Source organism: Pyrgilauda ruficollis, unplaced genomic scaffold, assembly GCF_017590135.1.
Source record: "Pyrgilauda ruficollis isolate IOZ18807 unplaced genomic scaffold, ASM1759013v1 scaffold5, whole genome shotgun sequence".
Lineage (NCBI taxonomy): Eukaryota > Metazoa > Chordata > Aves > Passeriformes > Passeridae > Pyrgilauda > Pyrgilauda ruficollis.
Window position 1 is genome coordinate 16,585,828 of NW_024526599.1, and position 19,077 is coordinate 16,604,904.

At 36.0% G+C, this 19,077-nt stretch overlaps 1 protein-coding gene across 1 annotated transcript in view; it reads right to left on the reverse strand.

Moving 5' to 3' along the window:
* Positions 1–19,077, reverse strand: part of FAT1 (FAT atypical cadherin 1) — a 102,882-nt gene that overhangs the window by 43,738 nt on the left and 40,067 nt on the right. The window contains exons 4-6 of the mRNA XM_041479945.1: positions 6,144–6,205; positions 3,084–3,413; positions 2,367–2,577 (exon numbers count right to left, since the gene is read on the reverse strand). Coding sequence (XP_041335879.1) covers positions 2,367–2,577; positions 3,084–3,413; positions 6,144–6,205 — 603 coding nt within the window. The remainder of the gene's footprint in view (positions 1–2,366; positions 2,578–3,083; positions 3,414–6,143; positions 6,206–19,077) is intronic.

Below are 19,077 nucleotides of genomic sequence, written 5' to 3' on the forward strand. Positions count from 1 at the left end.
ATAAAATAAATAGTTTATAAATGTACGCTTTCATTTCAGATCTCATAATCTGGTAATAAATTATGTGATCTCAGCAGATACCTTCTGCTGTACAGTTCAGGTCACAAGCCATCTGTAAGATGTAAAATACTTCACTAGCAAGCTTGTCTCCTGGCTCAGCCAAAAAGAAAGAAAGCATGGAAAGCAAGCACAGAACAAAAAGGAAAGCTGTCAATCAAATTCATTCATGCTATTAGAAACAGTAAAAGAGGGTAGTAAAGTGACCACTTCTAAGAGCAGCCCATAACTTCACAACATGATCATATATCAAATTTTCTGAAACACTTTTACTAAGAAAACCATCAAAATAAAATGGTTTATTTTACAATGCTGGGACAAGTTATGTTCTTTCCCCATGGAGTTTTCTGTACTTGTCTTTAGAGCAGGAAAAGATCATTCATTTTCTGCATTAAGCATACAATAAAAATATGTAAATGTCCAACTGTGCTACATACTTAGAAGGAGCAGATCAAAATAATACTATCAATCAGAATTCTATTCAGATGTACACACTGTTCACAGTGCATAACAATTGAAGCACACTAAGAACAATAGGAAAGTACATCCCCAATTTAATTAACAAATTTTGCTAATACAAGGCCTCAGAAAACATCACTGCTGTACTGTGTTCAGACTCCAAAAAACCTCTGAGGCCATTCTATCTACTCTCTTTCATCTCCATGAACTGCTCACCTTTCTCTGGCAATGTCATTTTCTTAACCTTTTTTTTAATGGACTCATTTTGATCTACAGATATTTGTTTGCTGTGGATCGATAACCCTAATTTGAATTGGAGTACACAATACCTTCTCATTTTTCCTGCTCGCTTATTTTTATACTTTCTGCTTTTCTACTTCCATATCCCCGAGTGTGTTTGGGAGAACAGGGAAAGAGCAGCCTCGGTTCCAAAATACCTTGAATACAAAACTTTGCTCCTATGAGAATGCAAGAAAGCATCCTCAACTTTTTAGTCCCTCTAGAGAGTTGTACAGATCTGTAACCCCTAGGTTTGTCTAAACACCAACACTTTTTATCAATTATAATCTATTTGGACAGGAACTTTTTTATTCAAGAGTACATTAGAAAGATCCATTAAAAAAATTATATGTAGAGTATTTAATGCATTAGCAATGATTACCACTATCATCACAGATTGTTCATGCACAAAGCATGATTTTAGGGAAGAATTGTATTTGTTTGCATGTGCTTGAAAATTTTTTGAAAACACCCTCAAGTATTTGGCGTTTGTATATTCCTGCTACTTGTGTTACTTTCATAAACTTTATTTTTAACTGTTGCTGTTCTCAGTACCCCTCAGGAAATACATACCAGCAAAACAGATGTTTAAAATACTTAAATTATTGAGAAATAAATTAAAATAATAAATAAGTTAAAATAATTTAAAATATGTCCTTCCCAGCAACTTAACATCATAATCATGGCTGAAGTTTTCACTAGTAACCAAGATGAAAAAGAGTCTTCTCTTGTGAATGTAGTAGAAAAATCACAAATCTGTCAAATCAGAAATCTATCAAAAATCTGTCAGACTGACAGAAAGAGCTCACTTAAGACTAGAAGTAGTTCATTACAAGGCACCTCTCCTGAAACAAAGCTATGCCATTCTCCTTGATTCTAACACACTTAACACACAACAGAACTTGGTTTTACTATCAGCTATCACAGCTATCAGTGAACACTCTCTGTATTGCTGGTGCTCATAAGTCTAGTGACTAAGTCTAAACTTCAAAAAAGTACTATTAGTTTTGTTACCATGACATCAACATATAGTCATATTCCTGGTTAGAAATCCCCTTTCAATAGTAGAGGTTAAGATATGATTTAGTAGAAAGAATATGTACAGGAAGAAGATTGGGGTTAGGAACATTGCAAGCTTTCCTTTTAGTACTGAATCAAAGGACAGCAAACTGAGAAAGCAGCCCAGAGGAGAAGAAATCCATGTGAACAGTAAAATCTCTTTTTCAGCGTACTATCCTGCTTTGCTGAAAACTAGCCTCTTATTTCCTTTCCTATCATACAGTCTGTGAGATTGACTTCATTAGTTTTCATTTCAGTGACACAACACTTAGAAATCAATTTTAAAACTGCAACACAGCAGATATTTTACAACTCAATTTTGATCTTTGATACAGAGTGGCATTGATAAAAATTAAATAATTTTGACTTATAAAATCTGCATCTGCATTTAAAGAATGTCAAAACTTTGCATTATTTAGAAGGGTGATTAAAACCAAGCTGCAATGAGCTCTCCAGTATCTCAGACTCCATGCATTTGTTTCTAATAATAAAGGCCCTTAAGGTATCCTTACCCGTTATGTCAAACCAAAGTGGTGTTCCAAGAGGTTCAACAGCTATTACACCAATCATGTGAGCAACTGGGTCACTTTCCATCACCGTAAAAGAAAAAAATGATTCCTCAAAATAAATAGGCTCTGTGGGTGGGATGGGCTTTGGAATCCATTCTATGTGAAGCCGTGTAGTCGAAGATTTTTGTGGGCGACCATTATCTACAGCTTTAATCTGTGAAACAGACACATCTTTTAGGCTACAGGATCACATAAATCATTATGTCACATAAACAGAAAGCAGTAATAAGCTCCAAGCATGTTTGCTCGTGTGAGATATTTCCAAAAAGGTTAAGTGTCTCTCCAAGTGCCACTTGCCCTTCATTATCTGGGCAGCAAATGGAGAAAAAGTATGCAGCACCTGATAGCAGCACAAAATGTTACCATAAATTCACTTTTATTTTGCTTTCTTCCTGAAGGTGAGTCAAACTGATTGTTTATGTTCCCTCATCACACAAATTATCTGCCAAGTTCTGGGAAAGAACAGCAGTTCTTAATACACAATACAAACACCTCAAATCACCCCTTAATAAAAACCAAACAAACACACAAAACAATACTTCTGGATTTGTTGAAGCTTTCTTCCTTCAGATGCAGTCACTCACCTGCCAGCTACTGAATAAGAAACAAACAGATAAAAAAACATGTTACATATTCATGATATACATGATTTTCACTCACTGAAAGGATATCGTAGTCCCTTGCTGCAGAAATTTTCTTTGATGAAACCACTCCAGTTTTTGGTTCAATAAAGAATTTGCCATGCTCATCACCATCTTCAATGCTGTAGGAGATCTCTGCATTGGGGCCTTCATCTTTATCTGCAGCAATAACTCGATAGATCGGCTCTCTCCTAGCAGTTCTCTCTCGCTCGGGCTTACCACGCTCTGGAAGCCGAATTTTGTAGAATTTTTGCAAGAATTGAGGCTTGTTGTCATTCTCATCTAAGATCTTCACAATCACCCGTGCAATTGTTGATTTTGCAGGAGTACCGTTGTCTGTTACTGTTACCTGTTTTTATTAACAAGGGTAAAGTTAGAGCTCAAACATGGTCCTTCCAACAATGCTCCTCCCTAAATGAGGTTTTCCTACAACTGCCTAAACAACCGCAGTTATCCCTCCTAACTTCAGTTAAAGCACTTGCCTAAAGCTATGAGTATTTACAAAAGATACTCAAAAGTATATTCAGCTATTATCTTAATATTTTGACACATTAAATGCAACATGAAATGCAAATATTCATGCTCATCTCTAACAGATGGTATGATTTGAACATATTTGAATATCTGTTCCCTTTAGTACTTGTAACGGAACACCACCACATACCTTTCAGTTCACTACAAAAACCCAGCCACACTGAATGAGAAAATCAAAGCATATCCCAAATGAGGAAATTACAAGGGGTATGGGATAACATGTCAATTAACATAAAATTAGCATTGCCCTGAACCAAGAAAATAACAAAGATAAATTTGAGAAACATCTATTTGATCTGAATGCAACATCAGTTTTGAAGGCGCTACTGACATAACCAAGATATGAGAGAATAACATGAAGCTAATCTAAAATAGCTGCATAAGAAAGCGTGAATTTGAACTCAGAAAACACAAACAGGGAATAAAAAATGGGGCATATTAGTTACTACTATGTAAGAAGAAGTGCAATCAAAGATCAAATTTAATAGTAAAAAGGAATAAATCCACCAATCTGTCTGGTCAACATTTCAATGCTCAATTAATTAGCTCAGCACTTGGGTCTGTCCACCATTCTGTGCACTTCTGGGTTTCTTTCCAACCTATTATCAGAGTTGTAAACAAAAAACTAACACATGGGAAAACTGCTACTTTAGGCCAGGCTGTCTGTCAGTATCTCTCTGTAGTAAAGAGTTCTTCTGTCACATACTTCACAGACTGTTAACTAAAACTTTAACAACCAGCTAGGATTCAAAATGAACAAAGAATTATAAATTACACCAGCAGGCAATGAACAATGTTCCAAACTAAAGAGCAATGAGCTTAAACTGCTATTTTATACAGAATGATGAAAGCAGGAGGATTTATGTACCATTACGTGACATTGTAATCCTAAAAATAAACTTTCTGAGTTCTGTACATGTTAGCTTAAGGTTATAAAGTTAAGCTTAAATTAGCATGACTGCTAGCAGACAACTGCCCATAACATTACACTGAGAGTATGACTTCTGGCATAAGTTTTGTCCCAGAACAAGTAGCACACATACACACATTGCTTAGCTGCAGCCTGAGAATTCACACAATTCAAGCACAATTTTCAACAGGCAACTTGGATGTGGTCAACCTGTTTCAGGGATAAGGTGTAAGCAATCAAAGACATATGGGCCATGTTGCCTCAGGATCAGAAAATAATCCACAGTTCATTTTATTTACTGTATAAATCTAATTTAAAAAATCCAGTATAATATATAGAGAAGTAAAAATCATGATTTACCAATTTTACAACCAATATACATAGCAGTGGTCAAGAAATAAGACATAATGGACATGAAGTCATTTGGGAAACTTGAGACAACCTGATCTGAGGAGGCAATTTGAAAAGAGAACTATATAATTACTTTAAAATTTACAGGAATATTATATCTAGTACAAAATAAGATATGCCATTTAATTAATTTTGTTACTATTACTTCTAGAAACACACTGCAGAAGAAATTCTGCCCCATTGCTGCTTAGGTACAAAGCGTTCTTTTCAAAGCTGATACAGAAATTAAAATAATGATAAAAAAAATTGGTCCAACAGCTGCATTAATCCAGCTCACAATGCATCAAAGGGATACAAAAGGCCCTGGAAGACTGCACACATACTGCAATTCTGCAAAAGGATAGTTTGTGCTGTCAGGGAATAAATACATTCATCTCCATGTCTCTGCAGTCATCGCACTCCTATTCTCTGTCTTTAACATTAATTTGGCCAACTCCCATTGCAGTCTTTCATCTGTCATCCAGGACAAGAGGCACAATAAATGTTCCAGATAAATATTCACAGTGATCCTTATGTCCTAAGATTAAGTCTTCTCTACAGGAGAAGTACCATGCCATTACACTGCTCAACAACATTGTGAAACTGGATAACTTAAAGTTCTCGATATGTTTTCCTTTCAGGTTGTTTGACAGAGGATGACAAAAGCTCTTAACTAAACTCCAGACAATTAGTTAAATGTAGTTAAATAAAAGCATGTTGTCACAAGTTTCATGCTCTTGGATTCGGGCTCTACAATGCATGTCTTGCAACTGATGTGATTGGTAAACATGTTATGCAGAAAATAAGGGTACTCACATATCATCCTTTTGGATTCTCCTTATTATTAAAACATTCTGCACTTCTTTTGCAGAAGCCTATACTCAGCAAAAGTTAGGCTGAAATAGCTATTCCAATAATTACACAGGAAGATAAAAAGAAGAATCACATTCCTTTTAACAATCATGCCTTTGTACCATTTGAATGTAAATCTTTGTTTTGAGATGCAGACAAAAAAATGCATTCAATCTGTACCTTCACTCTTTTAGCAAAAAAACCTCAACACACAGTTTTTATAAGATAGGTGGTTATCTGCATTGCCACATAATGAACACAGAAGGAAATTGCTTCTGAAATCCAGTTGTTTAAATTCTTCATATAGTAATCAAGCCTGGCAAACTTAACTTTCTGTAAAAGAGCAATGAACATACAGTCACTGTTTTACAGCAATCTAAATAAATTATTTACCTCCAGTATGTGCTCTCCCTGCTGTTCTCGATCTAGTTTTCTGGATGTGGTTGTAATAAGCCCTGCAAATGTAAGAGAATAATTAATCAGATCCTTCAAGAAAATAATCTGAATGAAGGTTAGGTTAAATCAGTAGCTGCTGGTATCCTCAATATCAATTTCTTCTTAGGTGGCCACTTCCATTTTTGTAGAATTTATGCTTTCATTAAGGGAAGGGGTGAGGGGTTTCCAATCCTTAAAAGCTGTGAAAATATTCTTTGCAATCTGAAAACTAAGCTGTTGCAACACTTAAGACAGTGTTCCAATGCATCTGTGCGAGTTATGTTTCTGACAGAGTAATGAATGCAATTCTCCCACATGAAATCTTGTTTTCATACGCCTTTTTCAAAGGGTGCTGATGGACATTATCTGAACTAATTACCTATATCTTGTGGAGAAACACCTATTTGCATTATTAGTGATAAAGGCAAAAGAAGGGTAATAACCTGAAGAGATGCAATAATAATAATAGAAAAAACAGAGCAGTTTGTCTGTGTTCGCTTCATTTCACAATGACAAGCAGTCAAACAGTTGCTGTTGACAATTGCAGAGAAGAACCACAAGTTTCTGATGCATGATGTTATATTTTATCATAAGACTGATACATTACTGATGCAAGATTAGGAAGGCATGATGGGTTTTGCTTTAAATGAAGGAAGTCAAAAAGTAAGAGGTAACAAAAAGACAGAGAAATCTAATACAGAAGGCTCTTATTTGAATTCATTCTCCCTAACAGTTTGTTCAGAATTTTAACTATTGAGTTTCACGAAAAGTAAACTTGCTCAGCTCTCAGTTACAGCAGAATGATTTGCTATTGTGTGAGTTAACAGTGCCATGGATGTAGCCACACGAGAATTCAGTTTCTTTGCTCACAAAAGCAGAGAAAGACATTAACCTTTTCACAGGTACAAGCTGGCCCCACAAATACCTTGCTGTGTTTACACGGGACTGAGCTTGTGCTAGTAAATCTTGCTAGATCCAACCTGGCCTTTCATGAAGCAAACACCAAGGTTTGGATTTGCCCAGCTTAAGCAACTACTGAGCAAAGCATCCCATTTTCTCTGAAGCAGCAACACAGAGGAAAATGCAATGTCAGAAGACATTTTATCCAACTATCCCAGCTTTTGATAGTGAAAACTTTTTGAAAGTGAAATTGCCACCTTGATCCTTAACTGTCAAACTGGAAAACAGGGAAGAAATTACCCAATGAACGATGAAATAGAGATCAAAATACAGGTGGCATACTTCATGTTCCATTTTCTAACTACACAGTAATTTTTTTATTAATATGACCTTATGTAAGGAAAATTAAAATCCACTTATAAAGTTTTCAAAGCTTGTCTGCTACAATAAAAAAGCCTCCAATTTTGTCTCTCAGCTGATAAAAAGTAGAGTATGTAAGAAAAGCAATCAAGACTTCAATTTCACTTAAAAGAAAAAGGCCAAAAGAAACAGGATTGTATACCACAGGTGAATAGCTACTCAGTGCTTCTGACAAAAACAGCTGTAGTCTACTTATACCAACAAAACAGACAGCCTGTACTAAATAATACAAACAAAACCTATATAAGGCGATATTACAGCTGTCAAATGTTCAAACAACTATTCTGCAAAAAACAGATAGTGCAAATAACAGCTGTTCCAATTATGGTCAAATCTGCCCTTGTTTTCCCAGCAATTTTGTTTGCCATCATATCAAACTATTTATCTAGTATTCTTGACAATGATGTGTTATCTTCTCCTGCTTTATGTTTTAATGCTTTTACAGCACATAGAAGATGTGTTTGCTATTGTCAGGATATATCTTCAGGTATTATGAAGTAATTATCCTTAGTTACAAAGAAAGCGGGAATGAAAATTCAAACACACAAAACCCCAAAACAAACGAACAACAAGGAAAAGAAGTTGCATTATTACTGTGAATTTAGGAAGGGGCAGGGGAAGAAAGAGAAAATGATGTGACAGTTGTCTATTAACCTTCCTGAGGTAATATTTTCACGTGGATATTACAGAGCTGTGAACAACGACAACTGAAAATATTTAATGCTACATATTCTAAAAAGCTTTACTTTTCTGTCCAAGTCTGGATAATACATTTTCTTTTCACAGGCACTATGGGAAACAGAATAGGACTGTTAATTGGAAGTGCACAAGTGGCACAGCTGCCACCTCATCTGCTTCCTTCCAGCAAAGGGACTTGCAGGTGATTTCAGGAAACACAAGTTCTCCTAAAATCTCTTTCTACTGAGTACCTCTGTAAAAAGCCAGCACATGTGCCTCCCATGAAGCATTAAGCTCAAGGTCCTAAAATCTCTTTCTACTGAGTACCTCTGTAAAAAGCCAGCACAAGCCCTCCCATGAAGCATTAAGCTCAAGGCTCACCACAGTTAAAAGAGAAAAGGGTAGATTGCAGCGTAGCCACTAAAAGCTATGTTGAACTACTGCTGAACAGCTGAGTTGAAAATGGGAAAAATCTCAAAAAACACAGGAAAAACAAAGCAATCTAGCAGAAATATCTCATAATGCTTGCATTTCCCTGAATATTCAATATTTAGTCTACATCTTCTGACAATAATAAGACTTCATCTCTCACAGCAGCAGCAAGTAGAGAATTACATGAGACCAGAAAAATGGCATGTTTCAATAGCCTCCTATCCATTTTATTTTTCATCAAGAGCTATGAAGACTGGAGCCACTCCTAAAGATGGCAATTAATACTCAGAGGAAAAAAAATAAATCAAAAAACCATTCAAAAGCTTTTGCTTTAAGCACTCAAAACAAAATTCTACCATGTACCACTACTTTAGACAGTAGTGATTCTTAAAGGAAGTCTTGCTCCAGATAAAATTCCTGCTGATGAAGTTGGTCAATACAACACCTATGGGTAAGCAGAAAAATATCCAGCAAGAACAAAATATACATGCTTTGATCTGTTAAAACCTCCAGTCTTTTCAGCCAAGCATGCCACACTTCTGTTAAAACACTTCAGACCAATAACAGAAGGGCTTAGTCTTCACCATATATATCCTGTATATTCAGCAGAAACTAATGCCAACAAAGGAAATGTAACACTTCTGGATTTAGAATCACATACACATGCATGACATTCTTTTTATTTAACTCTTTACTGATAGACACTTTCCTAAGTGCAAATTTAGCTTCAGTGAAGTGTCTCACTTCAGCTTACGACTATAAAAGGTTTGATTATTGCAATCACTACATTTTTCTATTTTTGCCAGGTTTTTCTATATTACAGAATGTTTAATGCTGCACCAACAGATTTTGTGCATTGCTGAAGAGATTTCCTGAACTACGGCTGTGATAATAAGGTCAAGTGTACCTGTGTACTGTAACTGCCTGTTAAGAGGGTTAGGGACAATCTTTGGACCTAATGTAAGTCAGCTCCCTGTAACAAAATCCACCACTCTACTCTGTTTTTAAGTTTTTTTAGATGGAACTGCTTCTCTTGTCTGTAACACTTTGTATATATCCTTGCTGTGCCCCTCCCTCTACAAAAATAAATTCATGACCACATTTTTGCACGTGCCACATCCCAAAGGAGTGGCGAGTAAAAGATTTCAATTAAGCTCTGAAGAAGTCCGTAAAACATTCAGTTTTTAAATCCTTGTTATGAGGTGGGGAGAATGTATTCATTACTGAATGAAATAACAGCTTGTGTGAGAAACAGGTCACTTGTGACAATCCATTCTATTTCAAAGCAAAACTGACTCAGAGCATTGTTTTGTCCTCCTTTTGTCAGCCCCCTCTCCCAAAACCAACAAGAACAATAAGCTGCAGTAAGTCACATCACTGACTATTATTTCACCTAAAATCAATGTCACTATGGCAAGATAGGTCAAGCATTCTTGAGAAATGCAAGTTTATAAAAAACATTTCTTAGATAATGATGAGGAAATGGTATCTCTAGTGAATTGGTGCCATTTTTGTATTTAGTAATATTTAAAAACTTGCCTCATCAGAAATATTTTCAGAACAGCAGCTAAATAATTTAGAGAGTCTTTGGATAAATCATAGCTGTTCTGCCTCACTAGCTGGAGAGTGACTAGAATCAACTGAAACTAACAGTAAACATATGTAGCAAACAAAACAAACAATAAAAACTGCACTAGTAGCAAATACAACTCTATTCTCTCTTCCTTCCTTATCTGAGTTTACACTCCGGGGATACCTGCTATCTATTTGAGGTCTACCCGAAAACTAAGAGAATCACAACTGCATTCAGATAAAACTTCCTTCAGATTTCTATTTTAAATAATAGCAAAACAAACACACAGAAATGCAACTGCAGCATACAATTACATAAATATAAATAAAACTCTACATTTGGAATGGAAATTAGAGATCAGATATTAGCAGAGATTTATTTCACACTGGTTCCCAGATACATCATATTATCTCTGTTTCTGAAGACGAGAACATCAACAATTTTCATTCAATGCTGAAATGACAATATTCTTAAAAAAACACAGAATATTAGGTGGGCACTGTGTTAAGAATTATATGTTAGCTATCATTAAGGCATGGATTATCTCAAAGTGGCATCAGAAAAAAAAAGTAGCATCAGAAAAAGAGGTCTTTGCAAGGGGAGGGGGAAGGCTTGAAGTTTTTATCTTACTGAGTCTACATCACGCATCCCCATGCATTTGTGCTTTCACAAATACCTGCAGATTTTCCAACTGCACATTCAGCTTGAGATGATGAAGATTCTGGAGATGGGAGGGAGTTTGCCTGTTAGACATGGCTAACCCCCACAATGAACCAAAAGACTAAAGCAGACACCAAGTGTACTACGCTGCCTCCAATGAGTTTGAACTGATAGGCTTGATTTGAATTAGTATAACGCTATTTGAATTGCAGCATACAAAAAGTAATACAGTTTCTCTGATATTTGAATGAATTAGCACTGAAGAATTAAGGAAGCAGCTACAAATTTTTTTATCTTTAACTTCAACAGATACAGGTCATAAACTAAATATGAGGGAGGACATATTTGGTCAATGTGGGTTTTGTCCTCCGTGTTAAATCCAAACTATAACTAACCAGTAGAAATGGTTGCTCAGGGCTGCATCAGTCAATTATCACTTAAACTCTCAGTCATGATTACTGCAACTTAGTCAATTATTATTTTAGCTCGTTTCCCCACTTCAACCCCCAAACCAACAAATTACTAGTGAATGTTAAAAAGGGTTTTCTTTTTTTATTTTTGACATATAATAGACCTTGTTTACAAGGTCTTAATATGTAAATCAGTCTAAGATTTGAAGGAAGCATGGATTTTAAATTCACACATGGCTGTAATGGTAATCATGTTACCTACTGCATAATTCAGCCCAAAAGCACTGAGTAACTTATCGCAAATATTCTGTTAGCTGAAGACCAATTATGTCTCTTCAAGTGACAGAGATACTGTCTAACTTCAAGAGAGGGTTTCCTACTAATTTTTGTCATTTAAGAAGTAGTGTATTGTATCGAATTCAAGACAGCTTTCCCTTCTAGACAGAGGATTATATCTTTCTTTTGTATGACAAACTAAGAAGTCCACAGAAATCAGCAGTTTCCTCCTCACAGCTAGGTGTGATCAAGTCATGTTTCAGACATCTCTCAAAATACAGTGACTGTAAGTCTCACTGTCTGAAAGATCTCTTATGAGATCATTTTAAACTTCTTCTGATATCTCAGCACTCTCCAAAACATAAACAAAATGACTGATAAAACAATAATCCATGATTATTTCATCACTGACCCAAAGACAACTTTTTTTCCAGTCTTCTTTCAACTGATTTCAACTTAACTGTGTTTTACACCTAACTTACCATACAATCAATGACCACCAGAGAAGGCCCACATTTTCTTTCTGAAGATGTTCAGATAAGCTTTTTGGCAAGACTATAGTCAAACCTTGTTTTCTACGTAAGCCAAAAATTATCTTCACAACCAAACCAAATGAACAGGTTAATAAAAGCAGGTCAATAAAAATGAATAGCAAAGGGATTGAAGAAGAGATTCCAGCTTTGCAGCTGGCAAAAAAATAAACTGTCTGGAGCCATGCAATGACTGATGATGACTATTATAAGCTACAAAGTCTAACATATTACCACTGTCCTACATCACCATGAAGGCAGACTGCCGAGTTAAAAAAGAAACAAGATAGTGCTAACAAGCTATCATACTGGAGCAAGTATATCATAAAGGAACTGAACTTTGGTTTACATAGTCTTAAAGATAATTCCTTAGCAATGTCACTTGCTTTTCATTCCTAAACTCTTCCTTGTTCTACACACCTTAATAACTCTCATTGAAACCAGCAACAGAATTGTCACCAGTAAGTTTCTAATGCTGAAATATGATTGTAAATATACAGTCCAAAGAGAAACTAGGATTATCATTTAAAAGCACCTTAAATGGCTACAAATGCCTCTTCTGCTCAAGTACAACACTTAAAAGCAATCATTACTGTTCTTTTAACAAAAATCTCAAAAATGGTACCACTTTTCAAGAAGAATTGAGAGCCTGGGTTCCTCTTTCAATTCTCCTAGCCATATACTCTCTCCATTAGTTCTGCTGTTGCTTGCTTGTTCTTTCTGGCCTCTTGAATTTTACCTTTTTTTGCTATGCAGTTCTTTAGGTAGAACAAAGATCCATTCTGCCTAGCAGAGCGCACAGCCTGTGGCTAGGAGACTTTTCTGGATAGTCTAAATACACTTTTGGGGCTAAAGGACTTATTTTATACTTCATATATAAACTTCCTGATAAGTGTAATTACATACATGAGTTACAATACCCTAGCTTTCGAAAAATTAAAATGGAAACCTACTGCAGTACACTCTGATGAAGTCACTGCTCCCTTTTTGTTAAGTATAGCATGATGGCACTGAACTAGTACAGTCTTTCACAGTTTTGGTGCCTTCTCCCCTTCAATTCCCACGTGCAGCCATTCAAGCAAAAGCCAACAGGACACTCCCACAGTGTACAGACACCTAAGTAAACTCCAGACTGAAAAGTCAGAAACACATTAAGAACTACATTCTGTTTGCTCTTCAGATCACCTTTTCTTTTCACTTAGATATTTCCTTATTCCTGTTTCAAGTGCTAGTGCATATGCTCTGGATTGCATCCACAAAAAACACTCTTGGCACATTTGTCCCAGATGAATAGTTCTTGCCCTTTGAAAAGTACTCCATGAAACATCAAGCAATAATTGAGATCTCAGTCCTACCCAAGTCAGGACTGCATCAAACAAGGGGTAACACCCTGTCTATAAGGGTGTATTTGTGCAGCACATTTACAGCAGTAACATCACAGAATATGCTGAGTTGGAAGGGACAAACAAGGATCATCAAGTCCAGCTCAGTGTTTATAGGCTTGTTGCCAAGACAGACTGTAAGCTTTGTATATAGGATCAAAAAGTTTGGCTAATATTTCATAACATCAGGCACCATGTTTATCTGTAACCAGGCAATTTAACTACTCAATTCTACTACTATAAAGTATAACTGCAAGGTGCACATCTGAAGTTGAGTCACTTACCTGAACTATTTTAAAAGCATCCTGGAATTTACTGAGCAGAATACTTATTAATCATATTTGTGATCTGAGCATGAAGCAAAGACAAGCAACCCTCTAAAGATTACTTATGTACGGCATAAGGAAAAAATCAAAATTTACATAAACAGCTAAGCCATCCAATACAACAAACACGACAGAACTTCAATTTCAACTAGATTTCAAATTAAATGTAAAATTAGTGTTTATTGATCATAAAATTGTAGAAAATTCCACAAATGTATCTAACTAAAAGTAAATAATGTCATTTTGTATACTCTAATTAGTCACTGACTACATTATTTTTAGTCTGGGTTTACTAACATTGGTATTAACTTCTTGTGCAGTAATTTTTTTAGCAGTAAAATTATTTGGGAGATAATGAAAAGAACTATATAAATAACAACAAACACCCAAACAGCAACATTAAAATGTCTCTGCATTCTCAGTGCTTGAAAGCACTTAGGGTAAGTCCAGTCATTCTTTTGCCAGTTTCTGTCACACAGAAGATAAAACCCAGAACTCTAAGTCAAAAGCATTATAAGATAAAATTTTAAAAATCGTATTTGATAATAACAAATAGCTAAAACAATTTTGAATTAAAGACTAAACAAAACTCATGTACACTCATTTTAAGAAAACTAGTAAGCGATGATACATTTCCTCTAGAATGAACTTTGATCTTGTTATCAGCAGAACACTATAAATTTTTGTTACCTCTTTGCTTACTTTGTGAAAATATTCTTGCCTTCAAAACCCACACCAATTCAAAGCCTTCAGCAATTAACTCTGAGTTACCTTATGTCCATCACTCATTTTTTATCTCATTTTGAGAAAGATCATCTTCAATAACTAAGTACAGAATTATTACCATAAAATCACACATCATCTTGAAAGATCTTTTCAAGCTTACATGACCTTACTTTATTTATAGTGCTCTGAACTCCCTATACATTTAAACCCTAAAACATTAATTTCTAAGTGAGAATTTGGGGATTCATAAAATGCTGCTGCCTCTTCCCTTGTTCTTTTTTTTTAATCGTATGTTATTTTCTACATTTACAATATAGAATGTATTAAAGTGCACAGTATTCTTATCTACTGATTTAAAGGGAACTGCTTTTGTAACTGCACCATATACATAAAGAACTTCATGCAATGCTCATAAAACAGATGATCAGGTAAACTGCTGTCAAAGATCTTGCCTGGGCTCTCAGCGAAACTGAGGAATAATTTTATAGGTCACATCTAGCTAGTCCTTGAACTGTGACTCCACTGTGAATTTTTAAGCAGGAAAAATTTTATTACTTCATATAGTACAACATTTTTTTCTGGGATTGATCTGTTTTCATTGATTTAAAAAAATTCAAGGCAAGCTGATTTGAATCAGGGCTCTAATTCTGAGGAATTTTTTCTTATTATGAAATTAATCAATACTAATATTATAGTGTTGTTATATACACAACTTCAAGTTACACTACTCAGAGATCCTACCAAGCAAAGCCTGTTATCTTTGAAAGCACATGTGAATGTGGGACTTTGCAAGTGGCTCACAACAGTATCTGATCACTGTCTCTTCCTTGACTAGAATTATAGTCTTGCCTATTATATACTCCAGCTCAAAAGAACATGTGATACAGGGGGAGTCTGGTTCTATTATCATTTCAAATATACCCTTGACAAGTCTGCATAGGACACAAAGCTGAGTGGTGCAGATGACACAACAGAAGGACTGGATGTTCCAGAGGGACCTGGACAAACTTGAGAGGTAGGCTCACAAGAACCTCATGAACTTCAGCAAGTCAAGGCGCTGGGTCAGGGCAACCCCAGATATGAGTCCAGACTGGGAGATGAACTGAAAGCAGACTGAGATAAACTGCAGGGAAGGACTTGGGTGTTCTCATGGATGAAAAGCCGGACATGACCCTGCAATGTCATTGCAGGCCGAAAGGCCAACCACATCCTGAGCTGCATCCAAAGCAGCATGGCCAGCAGGTTGAGGAAGGGGATTCTGCCCCTCTACACTGCTCTGGTGAAACCCCACTTGGAATGCTGCATTCCAGCCCTGGGGATGGTCCTTAGACCCATTAGAGCAGGTCTAGATGAGGCCACGAAAATGATCAGGGAGCTGAAGCATCTCTCAATGAAGACAGACTGAGAGAGTTTGGATTGCTTGGCATGGATAAGACGATGCTCTGGGAAGACCTTATAGCTGCCTTCCAATACCTAAAGGGGGCTTCTAAAACAGGAGAGCAACTTTTCACAAGGGCAGACAGTGATGGGACAAGGGAGAGGGAATGAGGGAAGATTTAGATTGGATGTTAGGAAGAAATTCTATACTCAGGGGGAGGTGAAGAACTGGAACAGGCTGCCCAGAGAAGTTGTGGATGCCCCATTCCTGGAAGTGCTTAAAACTACACTGAATGGGCGCCTGAGCAATCTGATCTAGTGGGTGATATTCCTGCCCATGGCAGAGGCATTGGAACCAGATCAGATTTAAGGTCTCTTCCAACCCAAGCCTATGTTTCCATGACTGCTGCATCAGAACATGGGAAAATTGAAAGAGAACTTCACTTTCTTTTACTCTTGGTCTACAACACAGATCATGCAAAGCACAACCTGAAGTTTTTATGTAGTTCCAGGGTCAAATAATGGAAAAAGAAAGGACAGATGTGCTTCCCATTTATTTTCCCAAATTTTTTCTTTTTCCAAAGGGATGTAAGAGAACAAATAAAATAAATAAAGTCCCAACACCACCACTTAAGATTTAAAAGAAATGCTCTCTACATAAAGCTCTCTCATGCTTTCAAGTAATTTTAAAAATAGCTGCCTCTATTATAGCAAAATGTCTATATTTGCAGATGCTATATCTCTAAATAGTGTAGAGTGAGTGGATATGAAAATATTATTAGAAATTTCAGATATTAACTTGCTTTCCCAGTTACAAAAAAGACCTAGCACTTCAAGTGCTTTTAAAAAGGCAAAACAAAGTAGCTTTTTGCAAAATTAAACTCTTTTTAAAAACGTTTGGGCTAATTCTCGTTACACTTCCAGTAAATAAAAAAATCTATCCTAGAGACAGTACAATCAAATACTTCACTTTCTCTGCATGTCACAGGTAAACACTTGAGCACATGGAGGCTGCTACATACACTTTGAGCTGTGTGACATAAGTGAACAATAATTGAGCCTGGCATTGCTTACCAGCTACAGAAGTTACATGAAAAAATTCAGCATTTTGATCTTTATTTAATTTTAAATCACATAAGCGTGCAATATACTAGCACTGGTTTTATCCAAGTTCCAAAATATTACGTCAATTGGGATTAAAACCCACAAGTAGTTAAACAACAAAGATTTCCTTTGTTAAAATGAAGCCAATACTACTCTGTGGTCACTGACCCTTCATTTCCTCACTAAGTAATTTTCCAGTGTTATCGGAAACCCATGGAAGTTGTTTGCAGCTGTACCCATTTCCCATTTCACTTTGGTCTCCAAATCAGACTGACCAACAGACAGACACACACACACACTCCATTAAAGGTTACTGTGTAAAATGCACAGGATACAGTTATGTTTTGAAATGGGCAATTACTCATAGCTTCTGCTGAATTCACCAACTAATACCCTTATCTAAATGGACTATCTCCTACACCATAGGATTACTAATTTCCTCAAAGGTATGTCCATAATATTCTCATAATAAATACCAAACTGCTTCATATATGAATCAATACAGCTTTACAACACTCCCAAGTAATTAGGTCACACAATTACTTTTATTTTACACCTGCAAAACCTAAGCATGGGAAAATTAACAACTCAAAATTTATTCTGGCAGTCTCCTGTCCAGGTTGTGAACCCAAGTCTAGTTTTCAGAAGCATGCATCATTTTCACACCCAGTTTCATAAAAAGCATAGAAAGCTATAATTTTGTGATCAGCATTTCAGCCAATATGAACCAAAATTGTTATATGGCACAGTAACTCCCTTCCTCATTTGCTATAATTGCTTTAAATTTCTAAGGTAAGGCATGACTTCTCAAGAAAGTGTTTTTTGCTACCCAGCCCTGATTCCCTCCCCAAGCCAAATCTGGTTGGCACAACAAATGTAACTAAGTCCTGGGGAAGTGGAAAGAAGCCTACCAATTGGGCAAAAGATCAGAAATTATTTCTAGCCTGAATATATGTGCAAGGTAATACAAAAAGTCTATAAGGGCACTATACAGATACCTGGTTAGGATTCAATTTTCTTGCTCAGTAATACTAGGGAGAGCTGGAACTCCTTTCTCTAAGCGAACACAGATTTTGCCATTCTAGTGTGCATGCTGCACTTATAATGCAATATAACTTTCTTTCAGGCACCTTAACTCAGCAATCTTTGAGATATTCATCATACAGAGCCTGTAACACTGAGCAGCAGCCGTATTTAAAAAACATGGCATAGCAAAACTATTTCATCCATATGGAAACTGATACAGAGTTCAGGGAATTCAGTGAGCTTTTTTTGTTTACAGAGAATTCAGCCTAATGTCTCTAGCTGTATAGCAACTTAGGAAGTTCTTCCTAGCTCTTCGATTTCCACATTTTACATATGACTTGCTGAGTTATTGTTAGTCATTTAAAAGGTAATAGCTTTCTTCTAATTTCACACGACATTTGCCATCCCACAATTTAAAAAGTAAAGCTGGAAGAAAAATACAAAATGGGAAACTATTCCCATTTCCCATAGGAAAAGAATTCGGTTGACAGTGTCATTCTGGGGAACTGTCAGCAAACATTTTAAACTGGGAAGCTCATTTGCAAATCACCCCTACAATTCTTACTAGGTGCAACAGAAAGCTCATATTTCATGCATGTCCTACCCTCCTCAGACAGAAATAAATTACATGGTTTGATTGAAAGCTTTTAGTAAAATGAATACAATAACTCTTTTGAAGAGAAACTAACAGATCAGTTTCTAAATATATAATTTCTAAATCCAAATATATTAGAAATTATAAAATCGTAATTCATTGACTCATAAATGTACACTTATATGCAGTGGTATCATCAGCTACTATGTGTAGATGCCATACTAATTATCTGTTCCACTTTCTCTAAGAAAGCAATCCTGCTATCAAGTGTCATCCTTCCAAGACTTCTCAAAAGCACAAAAGCAAATTAAGATATTTTAAGCATAGGCACAAAGGTGAGGAAAAATAGAATTTTTTCTATTCAATAGGACTGTGTTCATGTAAACACAAATAGAAACATTGAGTAGTTTATTCCAAGCATTAAAATAATCAAATGTATTTTATAAATACAGACGTGGAGCTTACAACTATATGTGA